The 18792-nt window shown below is 36.8% G+C and overlaps 1 protein-coding gene and 1 non-coding gene across 23 annotated transcripts in view; both read left to right on the plus strand.

Annotated features, from left to right (window-relative positions):
• Usp54 (ubiquitin specific peptidase 54) overlaps positions 1–18792 on the plus strand; it is a 129996-nt gene that overhangs the window by 77622 nt on the left and 33582 nt on the right. For 13 of the 22 annotated variants that reach the window (XM_078040340.1, XM_021726736.3, XM_078040286.1 and 10 more), the window contains 8 exons: positions 11284–11418; positions 13541–13654; positions 13788–13870; positions 14056–14121; positions 14314–14419; positions 14528–14674; positions 16271–16420; positions 18609–18777. In XM_078040340.1, coding sequence (XP_077896466.1) covers positions 11284–11418; positions 13541–13654; positions 13788–13870; positions 14056–14121; positions 14314–14419; positions 14528–14674; positions 16271–16420; positions 18609–18777 — 970 coding nt within the window. Of the gene's footprint in view, positions 1–7668; positions 7688–11283; positions 11419–13540; positions 13655–13787; positions 13871–14055; positions 14122–14313; positions 14420–14527; positions 14675–16270; positions 16421–18608; positions 18778–18792 lie in introns of those variants that run through there. The other 9 variants (XM_078040361.1, XM_078040350.1, XM_021726732.3 and 6 more) reach the window with 3 other exon arrangements.
• Positions 17455–17558, plus strand: LOC120885946 (U6 spliceosomal RNA). Its single transcript, XR_005728740.1, has one exon. It is a non-coding gene; the product is annotated as a U6 spliceosomal RNA (small nuclear RNA).

Here is an 18792-nt window from a genome sequence, read left to right on the forward strand (position 1 = left end):
TGTTTTTTGTTATATGCAAAAAGAATGTTGCATTGATTGATTAAATTCAACAAATCTTCTCAATTAGTGATTTTTTTTTTTCCTCTTAAGAATGCTAGTGTAAGGCATAAAAGCTGGGGAATGGTGCTAGTAGAGGGTGGTTGCTAGGGATAAAATAGGGTTTTGTAAAGGAGGTGACCCAGAATATCTGTAACTAGAGACAAGACAAAGACTGTTCTTATGAGGCAGGCAGGTATTTGTTCTGCTGATAGACTAGTTAATTGGGGGAGAATTGAGAGTTCAGGGAGCAAATCCCTTAATGTTTTTTGAGTTGTACCATGTAGCTTTTACTTTATTGGGTACTGAAAGATAAGTACAGAGGATAAAGTGGTGGAAAAATTACTCATTGTTCATTATTTATCTAGCCTTTCCTTTTTGTACACAGTGGGAATGGAAGATTCTTCATTTTCCTTCATGGCCAGTGTCAGGGAAGAGAGGAGTAAACCCATTATACTGGACTGAGTTTTTAAAGGAGGAGATTATATTTGTAGCATGTTCCCTGGAAATTTTATCTAGTAATAAACAGCACACATATAAGAAGTATATCATTATGTCTGATTCAGATGTCATCTACTAATGTTTAACTTTCTTGTTTTGACTACCTGTGGATATGAGTATATTGTGTTGGTCTTTTGATTAACCTTCCTTACTAGAAAGTCCTAGTAGGCTGTGGCTAATCTGAATATTCTCAACTAATTTAACCATTGATACATTGAAAGTATAAAACTGAATCCTTTGTTCTTTTTCAAAACTTGGAGTTCAGAATTGTGCATGATATTCAGATAGAAGGTATAATTGCAAGGAGAAATGTAGGAGACCATCATGATTGATTCTTTCCTTTCCAGAACTTTGGCAGAGTCTAAAACTTACATAATTTCAAAATATTTTTGCATTTCCAGAAGAGTCCCCTCTTTTAATTTACCTAGTGGGGTAAGAGGATATGGTATTAATTTTTAAAATTTGATTTGAGTATATATTCTTTGTATCTATAAGGGTTCTGTATTTTCTATTATGGCGAAAATTAGTAAACTGATTATTATATTGTATAAAATCTCATCATTAGTTTATGATTTCCCACTAAAGGAAGTACTGTCTTCTGGTAAATTTTGCCTATCCTTGTCTCTGTGTCCCTCCCTTGGTCCATTGTCTTAAAATCTTGTGGTTTCTCTCTTTGTATGTATGTAGGTGGCTGGCTGTTACGCCTTATTAGCAGGAATGAGTGTGATAAGTAGCTTTTGATAGTCTCTAACCTTTCCTTATTACTGTGTCCAGAATAATGGGCTTTGAATTAAATGTAAATAAAACTTTAAACTCAGGCTGGGGTTGTAGCTCAGTGGTAGAGCGCTTGCCTAGCAGGTGTGAGACACTGAGTTTGATCCTCAGCACCACATACAAATAAGTAAAATAAAGGTAAAAAAACAAACAAACAAAAAAGATTGCATCATTAAAAAAAAACAAACAAACTAGGAAGATACGATGTTGATAAATGAATTTAATTTAAAGGGACCAGTATAGTTTACATGGATGTTTTTCTAATCAGGAAGCTTAGAAGACAGCTGTTTTTAGACATAAGGTTAGAGAATTCCAAGGGAGAAACTAGCCAGCTGTTTTTTGCCTTCCGCAAAGGAGGTAATTTTTTCCCCCTTATACTGGAGATTGAACCCAGGGATGCTCTACAACTTAGCTACTTTCCCAGCAAACCCCTCACACTTTTTTTTTTTTTTTAACTTTGAAACAGGATCTCTCCTTTGAGAAAGATCAAACTTTGAACTTATTCACCTACCTGAGCTTCTGTATCCTTCTCCAAGAGTTATTTTTTAGAGGTATAATTTGAAATATATACTGATAAAATATGGCATTTGTTTCAAAATAAAGTCTTTTGTTATTGTTTTGGGTGCCAAAAGGGTGTACGTTTATTTACTCTTACCTGTCCCCCCCGCCTTGAAAAAGAACTTTCAGCATTCTTCTTCTTTTTTCCCCTGGCACTGGGAATTGAACCCAGGACCTCATACATACTAGGCAAGAATTCTACCACTGAGGGGCTGAGATTGTGGCGGTAGAGTGCTTGCCTAGCACATTCGAGGCACTGGGTTCGATCCTCAGTACCACATAAAAAATAAACAAATAAAATAAAGGTATTGTGCCCAACTATAACTAAAAATTTTTTAAAAAAAGAATTCTACCACTGAACTATATACCCCTAGCCCTTTTAAATTTTTACTTTGAGACAGGCTTTCACAAAGTTGTCCAGGCTGGCCTTAAACTTGTGATCCTCCTGCCTCAACCTCTTGTCAACATTCTTTTAAACATGCAAAAACAATGAAAGTTTTTTTTCTACAAACATCCTTGATGACTCTTCTTTCTATTTTACTTCCAGAGAGTCATGTTTACAAACAGACTAGATTAACACATTAGGTTCTTTGATTTCCACAAAGTATGGAGGAAAGAATGATTAAAAGGGCCAAAATGAGCAATGTACAAAGCCCATATCAAAAAGAGAGACACCATTCTGACTGGAGTGAGATGAAATCTTAGAGTGATTTTGATTTGCATTTCTCTAACTGCCAGTGATGATGAACATTTTTTCATGTGTTTGTTGATTGATTGTATATCATCTTCTGAGAAGTGTCTCTTTTATATCATCTTCTGAGAAGTGTCTCTTTAGGTCCTTGGCCCATTTATTAACTGTTATTTATTTATTTTTTTGGTGTCTAGTTTTTTCAGTTCCTTATATACCCTAGTGATTAGTGCTCTATCTGATGTGTGAAGGGTAAAGATTTGCTCTCATGATTCTATTCACCTCAAACAACAATAAGAATTGGCGAGGATGTGGGGGAAAAGGTACACTCATACACTGCTGGTGGTAATGCAAATAGGTACAGCCAATATGGAAAGCAATATGGAGATTTCTTAGAAAATTGGGAATGGAACCACCATTTGACTCAGCTATCCTTCTCCTTGGTCTATACCCAAATGACTTAAAAACAGCATACTACAGGGACACAGCCACATCAATGTTTATAGCAGCACAATTCACAACAGCTAAATTTTGGAACCAATCTAGATGCCCTTCAGTAGATGAATGGATTAAAAAATGTGGCATATATACAAAATGGAATATTACTCGCAGTAAAAGAGAATAAAATCATGGCATTTGCAGGTAAATGGATGCAGTTGGAGAAGATAATGCTAAGTGAAGTTAGCCAATCCCCAAAAAACAAATGCTGAATGTTTTCTTTAATATAAGGAAGCTGATTCATAGTGGGATAGAGAGTGGGAGCATGGGAGGAATTTATGAACTCTAGATAGGGCAGATGGGTTGGAGGGGAAAGGAGAGGGTATGAGGTAATTAATGATGGTTGAATGTGATGATCATTATTATCCAAAGTTCATGTATGAAGATACAAATTGGTGTGAATATACTATGTATACAACCAGAGATATGAAAAATTGTGCTCTATATATGTAATAAGAATTGTAATGCATTCTGCTGTTATATATAAATAAAAAAGAAAAAAATTAGAAAAATAATAATTAAAAAAAAAAAGAGAGAAACCCCAAGAATTGAGCAAATGGCAGGGCCTAAAGTGTGTCATGCCTTTGTAGAAGGTATTGTTGGACACCTGTCAGGGATGAAGTAGCCTCTTGACTTGGGCTCTTTCCAAAGGCCGTGGGCTCATGAAACGTTGAAACTACGACAGCCTCTCTTCCTTACCCCCCACTCTCTCTACTTATGACTTCTTTTAAATGGAAGACTAAGAAATCTTGAGAGAGAAATAAACCACTGTTCTCTGCAGGCAAGGGTCTGTGTTTTAGGGGAAAAAACTTAAGCAACAGCTGCATTGGTAGATGCCAAAAATCAAGGACTTTCTGTCTTTATGAGCTTCTGTTTTATTTGCATGGTTTTTAGTAATCCAAATAATTACGTGCTCATGTGGAGAGAATTGTTTGCTACTTCATCCAAGAGAGATGGGTGGGGAAGCACCTGCTTTTAGTCATTAAAATCTTGTTGCTTTTGTACCACATCCAAGAAAATAGTTAAGAGACAAAAAGTAAATTGGTATTTTATGAGAATGAAAAGAAGACCTCTTTGGTTTCAACCTGTGGAAAAGAGCAGAGAGAAACCTCAAAGGTGGAATTTTTTTTGCTTATTGATATGAAACCATTAGGGACACCACCAGGAAAAATAATTCCTGGGTTTTGGTTCTTCCTGCTCTTTCTTTCTGCCATAGAACTCAGCAATTGGAAGAATACCAGTTTTTGTTCCTTATTGGTACTGCCACCTGTTCTTACTGCTGAACTAAATGTTCTTGGCTTTCTTTGGTGTGAACAGGATCTCCCTCTGGGAAAGGTGGGAGGAGGGTAAAAAAGGAACAGAAGGAGGCCCGTTCCAGCCCCTGTGCTCATGTGAGAGGGACACACAGAGGTTAGTGTATTACCCTAACAGAGGGGCTTTGTGCTATAGCTTCTTCCAGAGCTGGAGCTTCACAGATGCATGCTGGGCAAGCTCAGCCTGCTTCATCCATAATATACTTGCTTCTTCCTAACAATAGTATGGCAAGACTGACAATAATAATTAAAATAAGAAAATAAAGAAGATTCAGTCAGAGGCTTTTCTGAATGCATTCAGATACTCAGTTCATATGGAGAAGGTTGCCTATAATTAAGAGGTGAGAAAAGAATATGACAGAGAGAGATCGATGCCATTGAACACAAGATCCAAATCTGTTATTGCAGATCTACTGTGGGTGCAGACAGAGCTCTGACCCAGACCTTTTCCTTTCTCTGCTGAAACCTAATTATCTAGGTCATGGGAAATCTGTTTCTCTTGCGTGGGAGCAACAGAACAGAAAATAAAGTAGTCCCCTTATCCAGTTCTCAGAGACTGAGGAAGTAGCTCAAGGTAGAAAAATCTGAGTTAGGGCCTTTGTTCAGCATAGGACAGTGGTGGACTGACTTTTTATTTTTAGTAACTTAAAGTTACTCCTAGGGCAGGGGTTGTGGCTCAGTGTTTGTGGCTAGAGTACTTGCCTTGCATGTATGAGACACTGGCTTCGATTCTCAGCACTCTATATAAATAAGTAAATAAAGGTTCATCAACAACCAATAAAAATATTTTAAAAATTACTCCTAGGGCTGGGGTTGTAGCTTAGTAGTAGAGCGCTCACCTAGTATGTGTGAAACCCTGGGTTTGATCCTCAGCACCACATAAAAATAAGTAAATAAAAATAAAGGTATTAGGGGCTGGGGATGTGGCTCAAGCGGTAGCGCACTCGCCTGGCATGCGTGTGGCCTGGGTTCGATCCTCAGCACCACATACAAACAAAGATGTTGTGTCCGCCGAAAACTAAAAAATAAATAAAATTCTCTCTCTCTCTCTCTCTCTCTCTCTCTCTCTCTCTCTCTCTCTCTCTCTCTCTCTTTCTCTCTCTCTTTTAAAAAAATAAAGGTATTAAACAACAACAACAACAACAAAATTAAAAAAAATTACTCTTAAAGGGGCTGGGGTTGTGGCTCAGCAGTAGAGTGCTTGCCTAGCATGTGTGATGCCCTGGGTTCAATCCTCAGCACCACATAAAAATAAATAAATAGAACAAAGGTATTGTGTCCAACTACAACTAAAAAATAAATATTTAAAAAAATTACTCCTAAATATAATAATGATGATAAGAATAATACTTTCTGACAGCAAGTTTGTGCATGTGCATGCACACACATGAATGCATATATTCATTTTAATCCTCAAATAAACCTAGGAGATACTTATACTCTTACAAAATTGAGATCTAGAAAAATAAAATAATTTGCCCAAGGTCTTATAACAACAGTACCTTATGTATCAGGGTTGGGAGTTTGAAAACAGTTTGGCTTTAGTATCCAAACTCTTAAGCATTATATTATATTTAGTACTTTTGTGTATGTGTGCTATTTTGAGACAGTTGTTTAGAGCCTCTCTAAGTTGCTGAGGCTGGCCTTGAACTTTCAATCCTCCTGTCTCAGCCTCCTGGGTTGCTGAGATTATAGGTGTGTCCTACCAAGCCTGGCAATTTAGCTATTATATTATGCCATCTCTGAGTGGAACCCTCTCCTTTCTCAAACAGGGTCTTCTGAACCACAGAACACAGAAAGTGACTGTTTTCTTAATTCTTCCTAGGATGGTATATAGCTAGTGTTATGCATAGGAGAGAAGTTATTTCATCAGGAATAGCGGATGCCTTAGAGTAACAGGGCTTAATTCTTAAGGAAACCTCATTGGGAAAGACTAAATGGAGTGAAGTGTATAAATGTCAGCTTTGTACAGAGCTATCCTGGAAATAATTTCCTGTTGGGTTGTTTTGGAGCCAATTTCGAACTCCAAACAAAGGACCAAATCTAGCTGGCCTGGTGGTGCACTCCTGTAATTCCAGTGGCTCAGGAGGCAGGAAGGAGGATCGCAAGTTCAAGGCCAGGATCATTCTCTGCTTGGAGACAATTCACTTTGCTTTTACTTTACTTTCAAGTTACTTTCACTTATAATAAAGTTTTCTTGCATAGCAAAAAAATGAAAATATAATAAACAAACAAACAAATAAATAAAGTTAGAGGCCAGCCTCAGCAACTTAGTGTGGCCCCAAGCAACTTAATGAGACCCTATTATATTTTTCAAAATAAAAAGGGCTGGGGATGTAGTTCAGTGGTTAAGCATTCCCTGGGTTCAATCTCTGGTACCAAAACAAAACAAAACAAAACAAAACAAATCTCATCCATTCCTTGCCCTGGAGATAGAGTTTTAGAGCTTTTGTCAGGGGAGTGGTAATGTCTTACCAATAACAATTGAGAAGAGCAATAGGCTGGGAAACAGTTTTGTCAAGTTAGTGTGACTTTATTTCTTCCAATTATCAGTTTATCAGATCACATGCAATTTGTAGAAATAGTCCCTGCTTTTTTCACCTTCCTGTTCCTTTTCTTCACTTTATTCCCCTAAAATTTCAAAATCTAAAGATCACTAGACAGATATTCCAACTGTTTACCTGTGGACCTAGACATTTTCTTTTGGTCTAAAGCAGTGTCTCATGGACATTCTTTCCCTTCCAGTAACAAATTATGGAATATGGAATCATATTCACATCATATGGAATCATTTGTAGGTAAATAATTGTAAGTTACACAATTCAAGTAATCTGTTCTTAAACTGCCTCAGGGATGGATATTGAATGTGTACAAGGAGGAAAGATGCTAGTGCATGGATAGAATGAGGAAAATAATTTTGATTTCAGTGCAAAGTCCTGTGTCCTGAACATGCACGGTGGGTTTGGGGCTCTGCAAGAGACTGTGTGGCTTGTATGGGGTGAGCCACAAATAGACTAGTTAGCCAGGTAATGTATGGCTTTATAACTTTGAATTTTACTCAGTATTCAATGATAAATCTTTTAAGTGTTTGGGAAGAAGAATGGTACTATCTTATTTATATTTTTAAAAAAATCATCTGACTACTGTATTTTTTTTTTTAAATTTTACTTGTAGTTGGACATGATACCTTTATTTTATTTAATGTGGTGCTGAGGATCGAACCCAGGGCTTTGCATGTGCTAGACAAGCACTCTACCACTGAGCCACAATTCCAGCCCATGACTACTGTATGAAACTGCTGCTTCTTTGAGACAAAGGGGTGAGTCAAGAGATTGTTGCAGGGCTGGGGATGTGGCTCAAGCGGTAACGCGCACGCCTGACATGCGGGGCATGCTGGGTTTGATCCTCAGCACCACATAAAAAAAAAATTTAAAAATTGCAAGAATAAAGGGATGAATTGGCTTGAACTAGCATAGTAGCAGATGAAATGGATTTACAAATCCAGAATTCAGGATGGAGATTTGGGCTGTTGATGTAAATGTGGGCATTGTCAATGTATGTGTGGTATTCAAAATCATGATTGTAGATGAAACTACTAAGAGTGCAAATGACTGACTGTAGAGAAATCAAGAGATCTGAAGCCTGAGTCTTAGAATTGGTAAGAAACTGGCAAAGGAGAATGATGAGTAACCAATGAGGTAGAAAGATAAACAGGAGAGTTTGGTACTGTGGATGCTAAGGGAAGAAAACATTTTCAAGATCAGCTAAGTTAAATTCTGCTGATAGGTCAAATATCATGAGGACCAAGAATTAGACACTCAAGCTTGGTAGGTCCTTGTAGTCTTAGATCATATTGTAGGTTTATAAGGTGGTCTTGTTTCTAGTCTCATTAGTATTATATCTGAAAAATAATGCTGTTTTTTTTTTAATCTGAAGAATTTCTAATACTTTGAAGAGATATACCTTCTTTTGTTGGTATGTAATGCATTGCTCAGTGGGTCATTTATCTTTGTGCTTTAGTGAGGATGTGGGACACATAATGTTAAGGAACATGTTCTAGTCTCAGGGGAGAGTCTAACACCACCTGAGAAGCACTCATCAAGCCAAGTGCCACTTGTTGTCACTTTTGTTTTCATTCTTTGGACATTGCCTTCAAACAGGGTTCAGGTATAGGTAAAGCCAGAGAAGATAGATAACACGTAATTACACTGAAATAAAAAATGACTGTGCATCAAAATACACTGTAACCAAGGTCATTAGGCTAGAAGATATTTGCATGCTAACAAAGAATCCAGAGAGATTAAAAGTAGTTAGAAAGACTAGCGTTAGCCAATCTAACAGTATTCATTTTTAAAAATATCTATTTTAGTTGTTGATGGACCTTCCTTCCTTCCTTCCTTCCTTCCTTCCTTCCTTCCTTCCTTCCTTCCTTCCTTCCTTCCTTCCTTCCTTTCATATTTTTTTAGTTGTTGATGAACCTTTATTTTATTTATTTGTATGTGGTGCTGAGAATTGAACCCAGTGCCTCACACATGCCAGGCAAGCGTTGTACCACTGAGGCACACCCCCATTCCCCAGTATTCATTTTTGACAGTATTTTGAATATGGGGACGTTTATGTCATATACTACTGGGAGTATAAGTTGTCATTGCCTCTTCTTAATAGCAGAAAAATTGGAGACTGCCAAAATGTCTGTTAATAAAGAGATAGAATATAGTTGTGGAATTGTCACTTGATTAAACAGAATACAGTTCAAACTGAAAAGCTTCTTCTCAGCAAAAGAAACAATCAGTGAGGTAAAGAGAGAGCCTACAGAATGGGAGCAAATTTTTACCCCACGCACATCAGAGCACTAATCTCCAGGATATATAAAGAACTCAAAAAACTTAACACCAAAAAATAACCCAGTCAATAAATGGGCTAAGGAACTGAACAGCCACTTATCAGAAGAAGATATACAATCAATCAACAAATATATGAAAAAATGTTCAACATCTCTAGCAATTAGAGGAATGCAAATCAAAACTATTCTAAGATTTCATTTCACACCAGTCAGAATGGCAATTATTAAGAATACAAGCAACAATAAGTGTTGGCAAGGATGTGGGGGAAAAGGCACACTCTTATGTTGCTGGTGGAACTGCAGATTGGTGCAAGCAATCTGGAAAGCAGTATGGAGATTCCTTAGAAACTTGGAATGGAACCACCATTTGACCCTGCTATCCCATTCCTCAGTCTATACCCAGGGACTTAAAAATGGCATACTACAAGGATGCAGCCACATCAGTGTTTATAGCAGCAGAATTCACAATAGCTAAATTGTGGAACCAACCTAGATACCCTTCAGTAGATGAATGGATAAAGAAACAGTGGTGTGTGTCTGTGTGTGTGTGTGTGTGTGTGTGTGTGTGAGTGTGTGTGTATGTGTATATATATATATATATATATGGAATATTTCTCAGCATTGAAAAAGAATAAAATTATGGCATTTGCAGATAAATGGATGAAGCTGAAGAATATCATGCTAAGTGAAGTAAGCCAATCCCCCAAAAAACAAAATCTGAATGTGTTCTCTGATAAGTGGATGCTGATCCATAATGGGAGTTTGGGGACAGCATGGGAGGAATGGAGGAACTTTGGATAGGGAAAAGGAGAGGGAGGGGAAGGGAGGAAACATGGGGGTAGGAAAGAGGTGGAATGAGATGGACATTATTTTTCTAGGTACATGTATGAATACATGAATGGTGTGACTCTACTTTGTGTACAATCAGAAAAATGAAAAATTGTGTTCCATTTGTATACTATGAATCAAAATGCATTCTGCTGTCATGTATAACTAATTAGGACAAATAAATAATTAATTTTAAAAAACTGTGCAGGAGCTAAGGTTGTGGCTCAGTGCTTGAGTGCTTGCCTAGCATGTGTGAGGCACTGGATTCGATTCTCAGAACCGCATATAAATAAATGAACAAAATAAAGGTCCATCAACATCTAAAAATATACGGCATGCAGTAGAGAAGAAGAATGTTTTTGAGATTTATCAATGTGGATAGATTTCAAAAACAATGCTGAATTTAAAAACAAAACACAAGAAACATTCAGTGTGATAGTTTTGATGTGAACAAAATGTACACAGACACAAAATTATGCTACATAATTATATATTTGTATATAGAGGTATTAGAAACAGAAGACTATGCAAAAAACTCATTATACTGTGACTAGTAGAGATGGGGAAGTCTTAAAAAAGACTTTAGCGGGCTGGGGATGTGGCTCAAGCGGTAGTGCGCTTGCCTGGCATGCATGCGGCCCGGGTTCGATCCTCAGCACCAAATACAAACAAAGATGTTGTGTCCGCCAAAAACTAAAAAATAAATATTAAAAATTATCTTTAAAAAAAAAGACTTTAGCTTTGTCTGTAGATTGAAAGTAAACATGATGGAATGTTTATTTCTAGGTGGTAGACAACAGGTTTTTGTTATATTCTTTTTTATACTTTTTAAATTTTATGTTAGCTAAAAAATTTAAAACAAAAGGGCTAAGTTTCATAGGATGAGCCCCCAAAGAATAAGTTGCCAATCCATTTACATGTAACTTACCCTTTTTTGTTTTTTAACCTAAATATCTACTTCTGTCTATTACGGGAAATAAAGTAACTTCATTATGTTAATGGTCTCTCCTAATGTGTGTCCTTGGCATCACACTCAGATGGATGATATATTAGCACAGATTGTACCCTTCATTCTGACTCTTGATTTTTATTAAAAAAATTGCTAACTGCAAGTATATCAACCCATGGGAAATATTTTTGCTTCTATAGCTGTCAGTACAGAGATGCTAACATGACAAAGAGGTGTGTGTAGAAGCTTAATAACAGCATTGTGCTTTTTCACTTGTCTAATCTTTTCTCTACAGGGAATCTTTAACCAGTTTCAGTGTAGTAGTGAAAAAGTGCTTCCATCTGATACTCTCCGCAGTGCTCTGGCAAAGACATTCCAGGATGAACAGCGTTTCCAGCTGGGAATTATGGATGATGCTGCAGAGTGCTTTGTAAGTGCTGGCCTCTGGCCCTTTTTGATATGGGGCAGGTATCCTAAATGGTCTCAACCTGGGCTGACTACTTTATGATGAAATTAACTATGCCCTGATCTTTATAGTTATAACTAGGAGTTCTCTAGTTTCCCAGATGTCTGTAGTGTCTCTCCTATTGCAGTGTGAATTGCCTAATGACTTTATTATCTCTCCTTCAGGATTAGGCTAGTTTTATGCATGCCTTTGCATAAAACATTGGCTTTTAGTTTCCAAGGAGCCATTAAAATACAAATTGGTGGATTGTACCCTCAGAGCTTCTGATTCAGTAGCCTGGGATAGGGCCCAAGAGTATCTATCTCTAATAAATTCCTAGGTGATGCTGATATTAATGCTGCTGGTCTGGGGACTTTTTGAATTTATCTGGTTTTAAAAATAGTCAACAGGGAATAACTGAGTCCCTAATATAAGTGTGATATGCTAAATGAGTTGCCCCCAATGACTCAATAGAAGATCCTAACTTTTCTGAATTGTGTGTTGTACCTACCAATCTTTAAAAGACTTTGTGGAACAAATAAAAACATCTAGACTTATCTACATCCCATCGAAGGATAAATATTGGGCCAAAAATTCTCAGAGGTACTCCTGAGAATTTGGATTGTTGAAAATGGCATCTCTACTCTGGAAAAGTTTGGTCATTTCTTATAGAACTAAACATGCAAACTCTACCATATGATACATCAGTTGCATTCCTGGACACATATCCCAGAGAAATAAAAAATTATGGTCATACAAAAATATATACATACATTAATGTTCATAGAAACTTTATACATAATAGTAAAAAACTGGAAGTAACCCAAGTGTCCTTCAGTGGATAGATAGTAAAACTGTAGTACTTTTATGCCATGGAATACTATGCCACAATGAAAATGAGTGAATGGTTGATTTATGTAACAACTTGGATGGATCTTCAGGGATCAGTGCTGAGTGAAATGTAATATCAAAAGATTGTATACCTTATAATCCCATTTACATGACATTTTCTTTCCCTCCCTCGCCCCCCCCCCCCGCCCCGCCTTACCAGGTATTGAACTCAGAAGCACTTAACCACTGAGCAGCCTCCCTAGCCCTTTTTTATTTTTTATTTTAAGACAGGTTCTCACTAAGTCTTGATTGCGGTGAGGTTACATGACTCTACACATGTGATAAAATTGCATAAACACACAAGTGCATGTAAAACTGATAAAATCTGAATAAATTAGATCATATTGACACCCATTTTCTGTTTTATTTTGTTTTTAAATATCTTCATTTTGTTTATTTAGTTTGTTTATGTGGTGCTGGGGATTGAACCCAGTGCCTCATGCATACTAGGCAAGCACTCTACCACTGAGCCACAACCCTAGTCCTCATTTTCTGTTTTTGATAGTTTTTTTTTTATTAACTATAGCCTTATAGTTATACATAGTAGTTAGGTTAATCCTGACAATATCATACATGTATAGAATTTGATTTCAGTTCATGTTCCTCCACTTTTGCCTTTCCTTCTCCCTCCCCCAGTTTTTCTTCCTCTACGGAGTTTCCTTTTGCTTATCTATTTATTTTTTATTTGTTCTTTCTGCTTTATACATAAAGGTGAAATTCCCTATGGTATATTTATGTCTGCACATAGCATGGTTTTAAAACATTCATTCTGCATTCTCTTTCCTGTCCTTCTCTCTATCTCCTTCTAGTCTATTGATCTTTCCTATTTCTTTTCGATATCAGATCCTCCTTACCTCCTTTCCCTTATTTTGTTCTAGCTTCCACATATGAGAGAAAACATTCCACCTTTGATTTCCTGAGACTGGCTGTTGATGTTATTTTTTGAAAAAAGGTTAAAAAAAAAAATCAGTGGTATTGATTGGGGTTGAGGCTGTAGCTCAGTGGCAGAATGCTTGTCTAGCATGTGTGAGGCGCTTGGTTCGATCCCTAGCTCCACATAAAAATAAGCAAATAAAATTAATGTATGCTAAAAAAGAATCAGTGTTCTTCCTCCTTTCCAGGAGGATTACTATTTTTCTGGGTAAATTGTTTACTAGTTTGTCCATTTGTCTGTTTAAGTATTGTTGGTATATTGCTTTTGTTCTTTCCCTGTTAGGAAAACCTCCTGATGAGAATTCACTTCCATATTGCTGATGAAACCAAAGAAGATATATGTACTGCCCAACACTGCATTTCCCACCAGAAATTTGCAATGACGTTGTTTGAGCAGGTGATCCCTTATCTTTGCCCCCATTTCTTATATCTTTCCTTCAAGAACACTTGATCCTGGGATATGGGTTATTAAATGGGTTACAAAACATTGTGACCGGCTGTTTAAGTTTTGTTTTTTCTCCCTGGCCCAGTGTGTATGTACTAGCTGTGGTGCCACTTCTGATCCCCTGCCTTTCATCCAGATGGTGCATTACATCTCCACTACTTCCCTTTGGTGAGTTTTAGAGAGTTCTCTGTTATACCCTTAGACACTCCACCAGTTTATTGGACTTTAACTGAAGGCCACCAAATAACATATATCCTTATTGCTGAATCTGTGTTCTGAACTCAGAACACTTATTTATTTAAAAATAACTTTTGTTCTCCTTCTTTCCCCTCCCATCCCTCCTCTTTTCTTAGGCTCAGTTCTGGTCAGCAAAGTGGGAGGAGAAGTGGGGATTCTATGAGCTTTGGATTTTGGGACAGGTAGCAGTACTCATTGTGTTTGTGGGACACTGAGGCTGGTCAGGATAAGGGGCTGTGGATTTTGGGCAGAGGAAGAAAATCAAACATGTGAATTAGGAGTTTGTATGAATGATTTTTTAAACAAATTTAACCATGACTCAGTACAAGTTCCACCATTACTCCCCTCTGTCTCCCCCCTGCCCCATCTTGAAGCAATCAGGCTATTTGTATGCTGGAAAGACGAGAAAAACCTTCGCCAAGCATGTTTGGTGAGCTGTTGCAGAACGCCAGCACCATGGGGGATCTGCGGAACTGTCCCGTAAGTTAAGTTGTGGGGGTTCAGAGTGAGAAGGAGAATCTTGACTCAGTGGAATTGAGGCAGAGTCAGTGGGAAACTTGTTGATTTAGCATGGTATATATATTTCAGAGCAACTGTGGAGAGAGGATCCGGATTCGACGTGTGTTGATGAATGCTCCGCAGATTATCACAATTGGGCTGGTATGGGACTCCGACCATTCAGACTTGGCAGAAGATGTTATCCACAGTCTGGGCACCTGCCTTAAGTTGGGTGATGTGCGTGTTAGTTACCTTTATCTCTCACTTAGAGTTCTTGTATCTTAGTATTGCTCAAGCACTGCACAAAAAGGTATGTCTTAGATGACACGTATTATAGAGTTTTGGATGGATATACTCATGCTTATTTATATAGATACCTGTACCTGTATATACATGCTCACATATCTCCTTTGTGAAGGTTGGTAAAGGCTTTTTAGAAGAAATGGGATGATTTTGACCTTAGAAAGGATAGGATTCATAGAGCTTAGCTCCTGGTAAAAGTGAATTAATCAATAGAGTTATTGCATGCTCTATTTATTGTTGTTTATAACAGCATGGTATAGCAAAGTATATATAACAAAAGGTAGTAAGGTCAAAGGTGTGAGCAATCCTGACCATATCTGCTATGGGATTTGAAGGAGTTGATACCTGAGCCCAGGCATATAAGAAACCACTATCTGTTGAGAAGGTAATGATGCAGCTTGGAAGAAAATTTAGTGTTTTGGTTTTTTTATATATATATATATTTTTTAGTTGTACATAATACTTTTATCTTTTTTTATGTGGTGCTGAGGATTGAACCCAGTACCTCACATGTGCTCTATACCACTGAGCCACAACCCCAGCCCCAATTTAGTGTTTTTTGAGGTGTATTTATTTAGGGAAATAGGGAAGAAGTCTTCAGATTGGATCTCTACTTTATCCAATCTATGTCCTAATGTAGGTACAGCCAGGGTTTTCCTTCAGTTCAAGAAGAATAGAAAGTCTAGCTTTCTTTCTACTAGTTTCTCTCTAGGATAGTCCTTTGACTAAGGGAAGCCTTCATTGTTTTAAAGTTAATTCATTATTGAGGATAAATAAAGTATCTGGGAACTTAATTTAGATCTCCTCAAGGTATCTGACCTGAGAAGGCTATCACAGCAAAATCTCTTTTTAAAAATTTTCTATAGTCTGCATATTCTGTACTTTTTTGTTTAAATTTTATGTTTATTTCTCAACCATTTATGTTCCTCAAGGCCAGAATCCTTTTCCTCAAATGTTTTTGTGTGGCTCTTAGTACTCAGGACAATGTTGGGTACCTAGGAATTGCAATGCTGGTAACCAGAATTGTTGTATTGCTCCTCCTAAGGACTTTCTTCCCACTGCTTAAGTTGTTGTAGGAAATGTAGGTTTGTGTGGTCAGCTGATAAGAAGCCTTTGAAAATTAAGAGTGTTTAAATAAAAACACTTTCTAGGTTCCTGATAGGCTTCAGGGAGAAAATATTGAAAAATATGAAGAAAACATCACCTCTTGCCAGCTTACTGACCACCATCTGTCTTGCTTTTCCTTCCTTCCTTTTCCCTTCTTAAGTTTATTTCTGTTTTTTAAATTTTTATTTGTTCTTTTTAGTTAGAATCCATTTTGATATGTTTATATAAGCATGAAATATATCTTATTCTAATTAGGATCCCAGTCTTGTGGATGTTTAGGTTTATTTCTGATGATTAATCTGGACTAGTAAAAAAAAAACTTAGACTGAAGGGAGGAGGAAGCAAGGGAGGAGGAGCCTACTGAGAGGTGATGTGAAATGGTTGAATATGTAACAGTTCTTTCTTTTCTTTTTTTTCCTATAGCTATTTTTCAGAGTGACAGATGACCGGGCCAAGCAGTCTGAACTGTACTTAGTAGGAATGATCTGTTATTATGGCAAACATTATTCTACATTCTTTTTTCAAACAAAGATACGCAAGTGGATGTATTTTGATGATGCTCATGTCAAGGAGGTAGGAATAGTCAAGGCTGTCTTGAAGGGTTTGGTGACTGCAATGAGAAAAGCAAGAATAACCAGGCACAGTGGCATACACCTATAATCCCAGTGACTCAGGAGACTGAGGCAGGAGAATCTCATTTGAGGCCAGTCCCATTAATTTAACAAGTTTCTTAGAAACTTTGCAAGATTCTGTCTCAAAATAAAAAGGGATGGGGATGTAACTCAGTGATAAAGTACCCCTGGCTTCAATCCCCAGTACCAAAACCAAACAAATAAAAACAAGGATATTCATTTATCTTCATTTTTCATTTTTGTAATTTTGAGTGGTGATCCCACCCATGTCTTTAAGATGTACTTTATATTTTTATCTTTCTGGGTAACTATATGCCAAATTTTATTAGTTTTGTCTTCTCCAATAGATGCCTAGTTCTTTGAAGACAGGATCAGTGTATCTTCTGTTATTTTTTTCTGAATCTCCTCATCAGAAAAAACAGTCCTGTATTTATAGTTGATGAAGTATTTTTTAAAGTGTGTTAATTAGTTCATTTGTGTGGGAATAGGCTAATCTCTCAAATTTGGGTATAAAGTCAACACAAAATTTAGAATTCCAAATCTTGGAATGGAATTACCAGTGGGCAATACTTTGTCTGAGGGCTGATATACGTTATTCTTTAATTTTTTTTTTTATTCTCCAAAGTGTCCTATTCAGATTAACATGTTTTGCAGGGATAATGTAGGGAAAATACGGCCATAGTGATACTTAAAGCAGGAAACTTGGTACTGTCTAAAGCACAAAGTGATCTGTATGAGTAGGAAGCCCCTTGTGATGACATTAGTAACTAGGGGGAGCTTCTGAATATATCAGTTCATGGACTTGAAGCAGTATCTTTGTCAAGTTCCCTTCTCTCTCTCTCTCTCTCTCTCTCTCTCTCTCTCCCCCCCCCTCCCCTGCTCTTTGTTGTTGTTATAATTTGAGGAGACATATAAATTATTTGAGTATTAGGTTTTTATTTGAAAAATACTTTTATAAGGTATTATAATATTTGTGTGCTTGCTTCAGCAGCACATGTACTAAGATTGGAATGATACAGAGGTTAGCATGGCCCTTATACAAAATTGATAAGCAAATTCATGAAGTGTTCCATATTTTTATAGCAAATTATTAAATAAAGTTATAAAACAAAAAAAGGTTTGTATGGGGAAGCATAAATGTGTTTAATTGAAATAATGAGAATGATATTGGCCAAGTTATATTGTATTATGTGCATGTAGAAATCTGTAACAGTAAATTCCACTATTATGTACAACTATAATATGTTAGCAAAAAAGTTTGGGGGAAGGAACAAAAATAAAATAATATAATGGTACCTCAGTTATAAATTTATTGAATATCTGCTATGAATAAAGCACTGTTCTCATTGTCTAACTGCTACAATATAGGTCACATTTAAGAGTGTGCCTGATTCAAGCTTAAGATGGGATGAGCATGGAGATTTGGTTGGATTGTTGTTTCCATGGCTGTTCTGTTATTCTTTTCCACTGTGATAGCAGAGCTGAATCCATCATAGGGCTAAGACTGAGAGGTTTAGCTGTCTATTCTAAGCAGTTTAACATTTTATGCCCTATCATGTGTGAACTCTGAAACTGAATGCCATTTATTCTATATCAGTCTGAAAGAGAAAGCCTGTGTGCTCTTCAGCTTCTTAAAAGTGATTTTAATATATAGGAGTAAATAATAGAAATGCAAATTCAAATGAAGGCTTTAATCAAATGTCTGAGAAAAGAACTTGGTCATTAGGCAACTGAAGTTCAGAGCCTTATTCATATTTTAAAACTGAATTGATGTTTCACAGAAATAAAAGTAATTTTATTATTTATTTTATGGGTTTTTTTTGTTGATGGATCTTCATTTTATTTATTCATTTATATGGAGTGCTAAAATCGAACCCAATGCCTCACACATGCTAAGCAAGTACTCTACCACTGAGTTACAGCCCCAGCCCCAATTTTATGGAATTTTTAATGCTTTCTAAAAAGATTTAGCAAAAAAAGATTAAACAAAAAGATTTATTAAGTTTAAGTCTAAGATCTTTTTTGTTGTTTCTTTACCCTTTTCTTTAGTAAAGCTGCAGAAGAAGATATGTTTTGAAGTGTGGATATGAAGTATAATTGTCATGTTTTTCTGATTGTTTTTGATATAGATTGGCCCCAAATGGAAGGATGTGGTAACCAAATGCATCAAGGGACATTATCAGCCCTTGCTGCTGCTTTATGCAGACCCCCAGGGTACCCCAGTGTCTACCCAGGACTTGCCTCCCCAAGCTCAGTTCCAGTCATACAGCAGGACATGCTATGATAGTGAAGATTCAGGTGAGCAACCTATTT

This window comes from Ictidomys tridecemlineatus, chromosome 1, assembly GCF_052094955.1.
Source record: "Ictidomys tridecemlineatus isolate mIctTri1 chromosome 1, mIctTri1.hap1, whole genome shotgun sequence".
Taxonomy (NCBI): Eukaryota; Metazoa; Chordata; class Mammalia; order Rodentia; family Sciuridae; genus Ictidomys; species Ictidomys tridecemlineatus.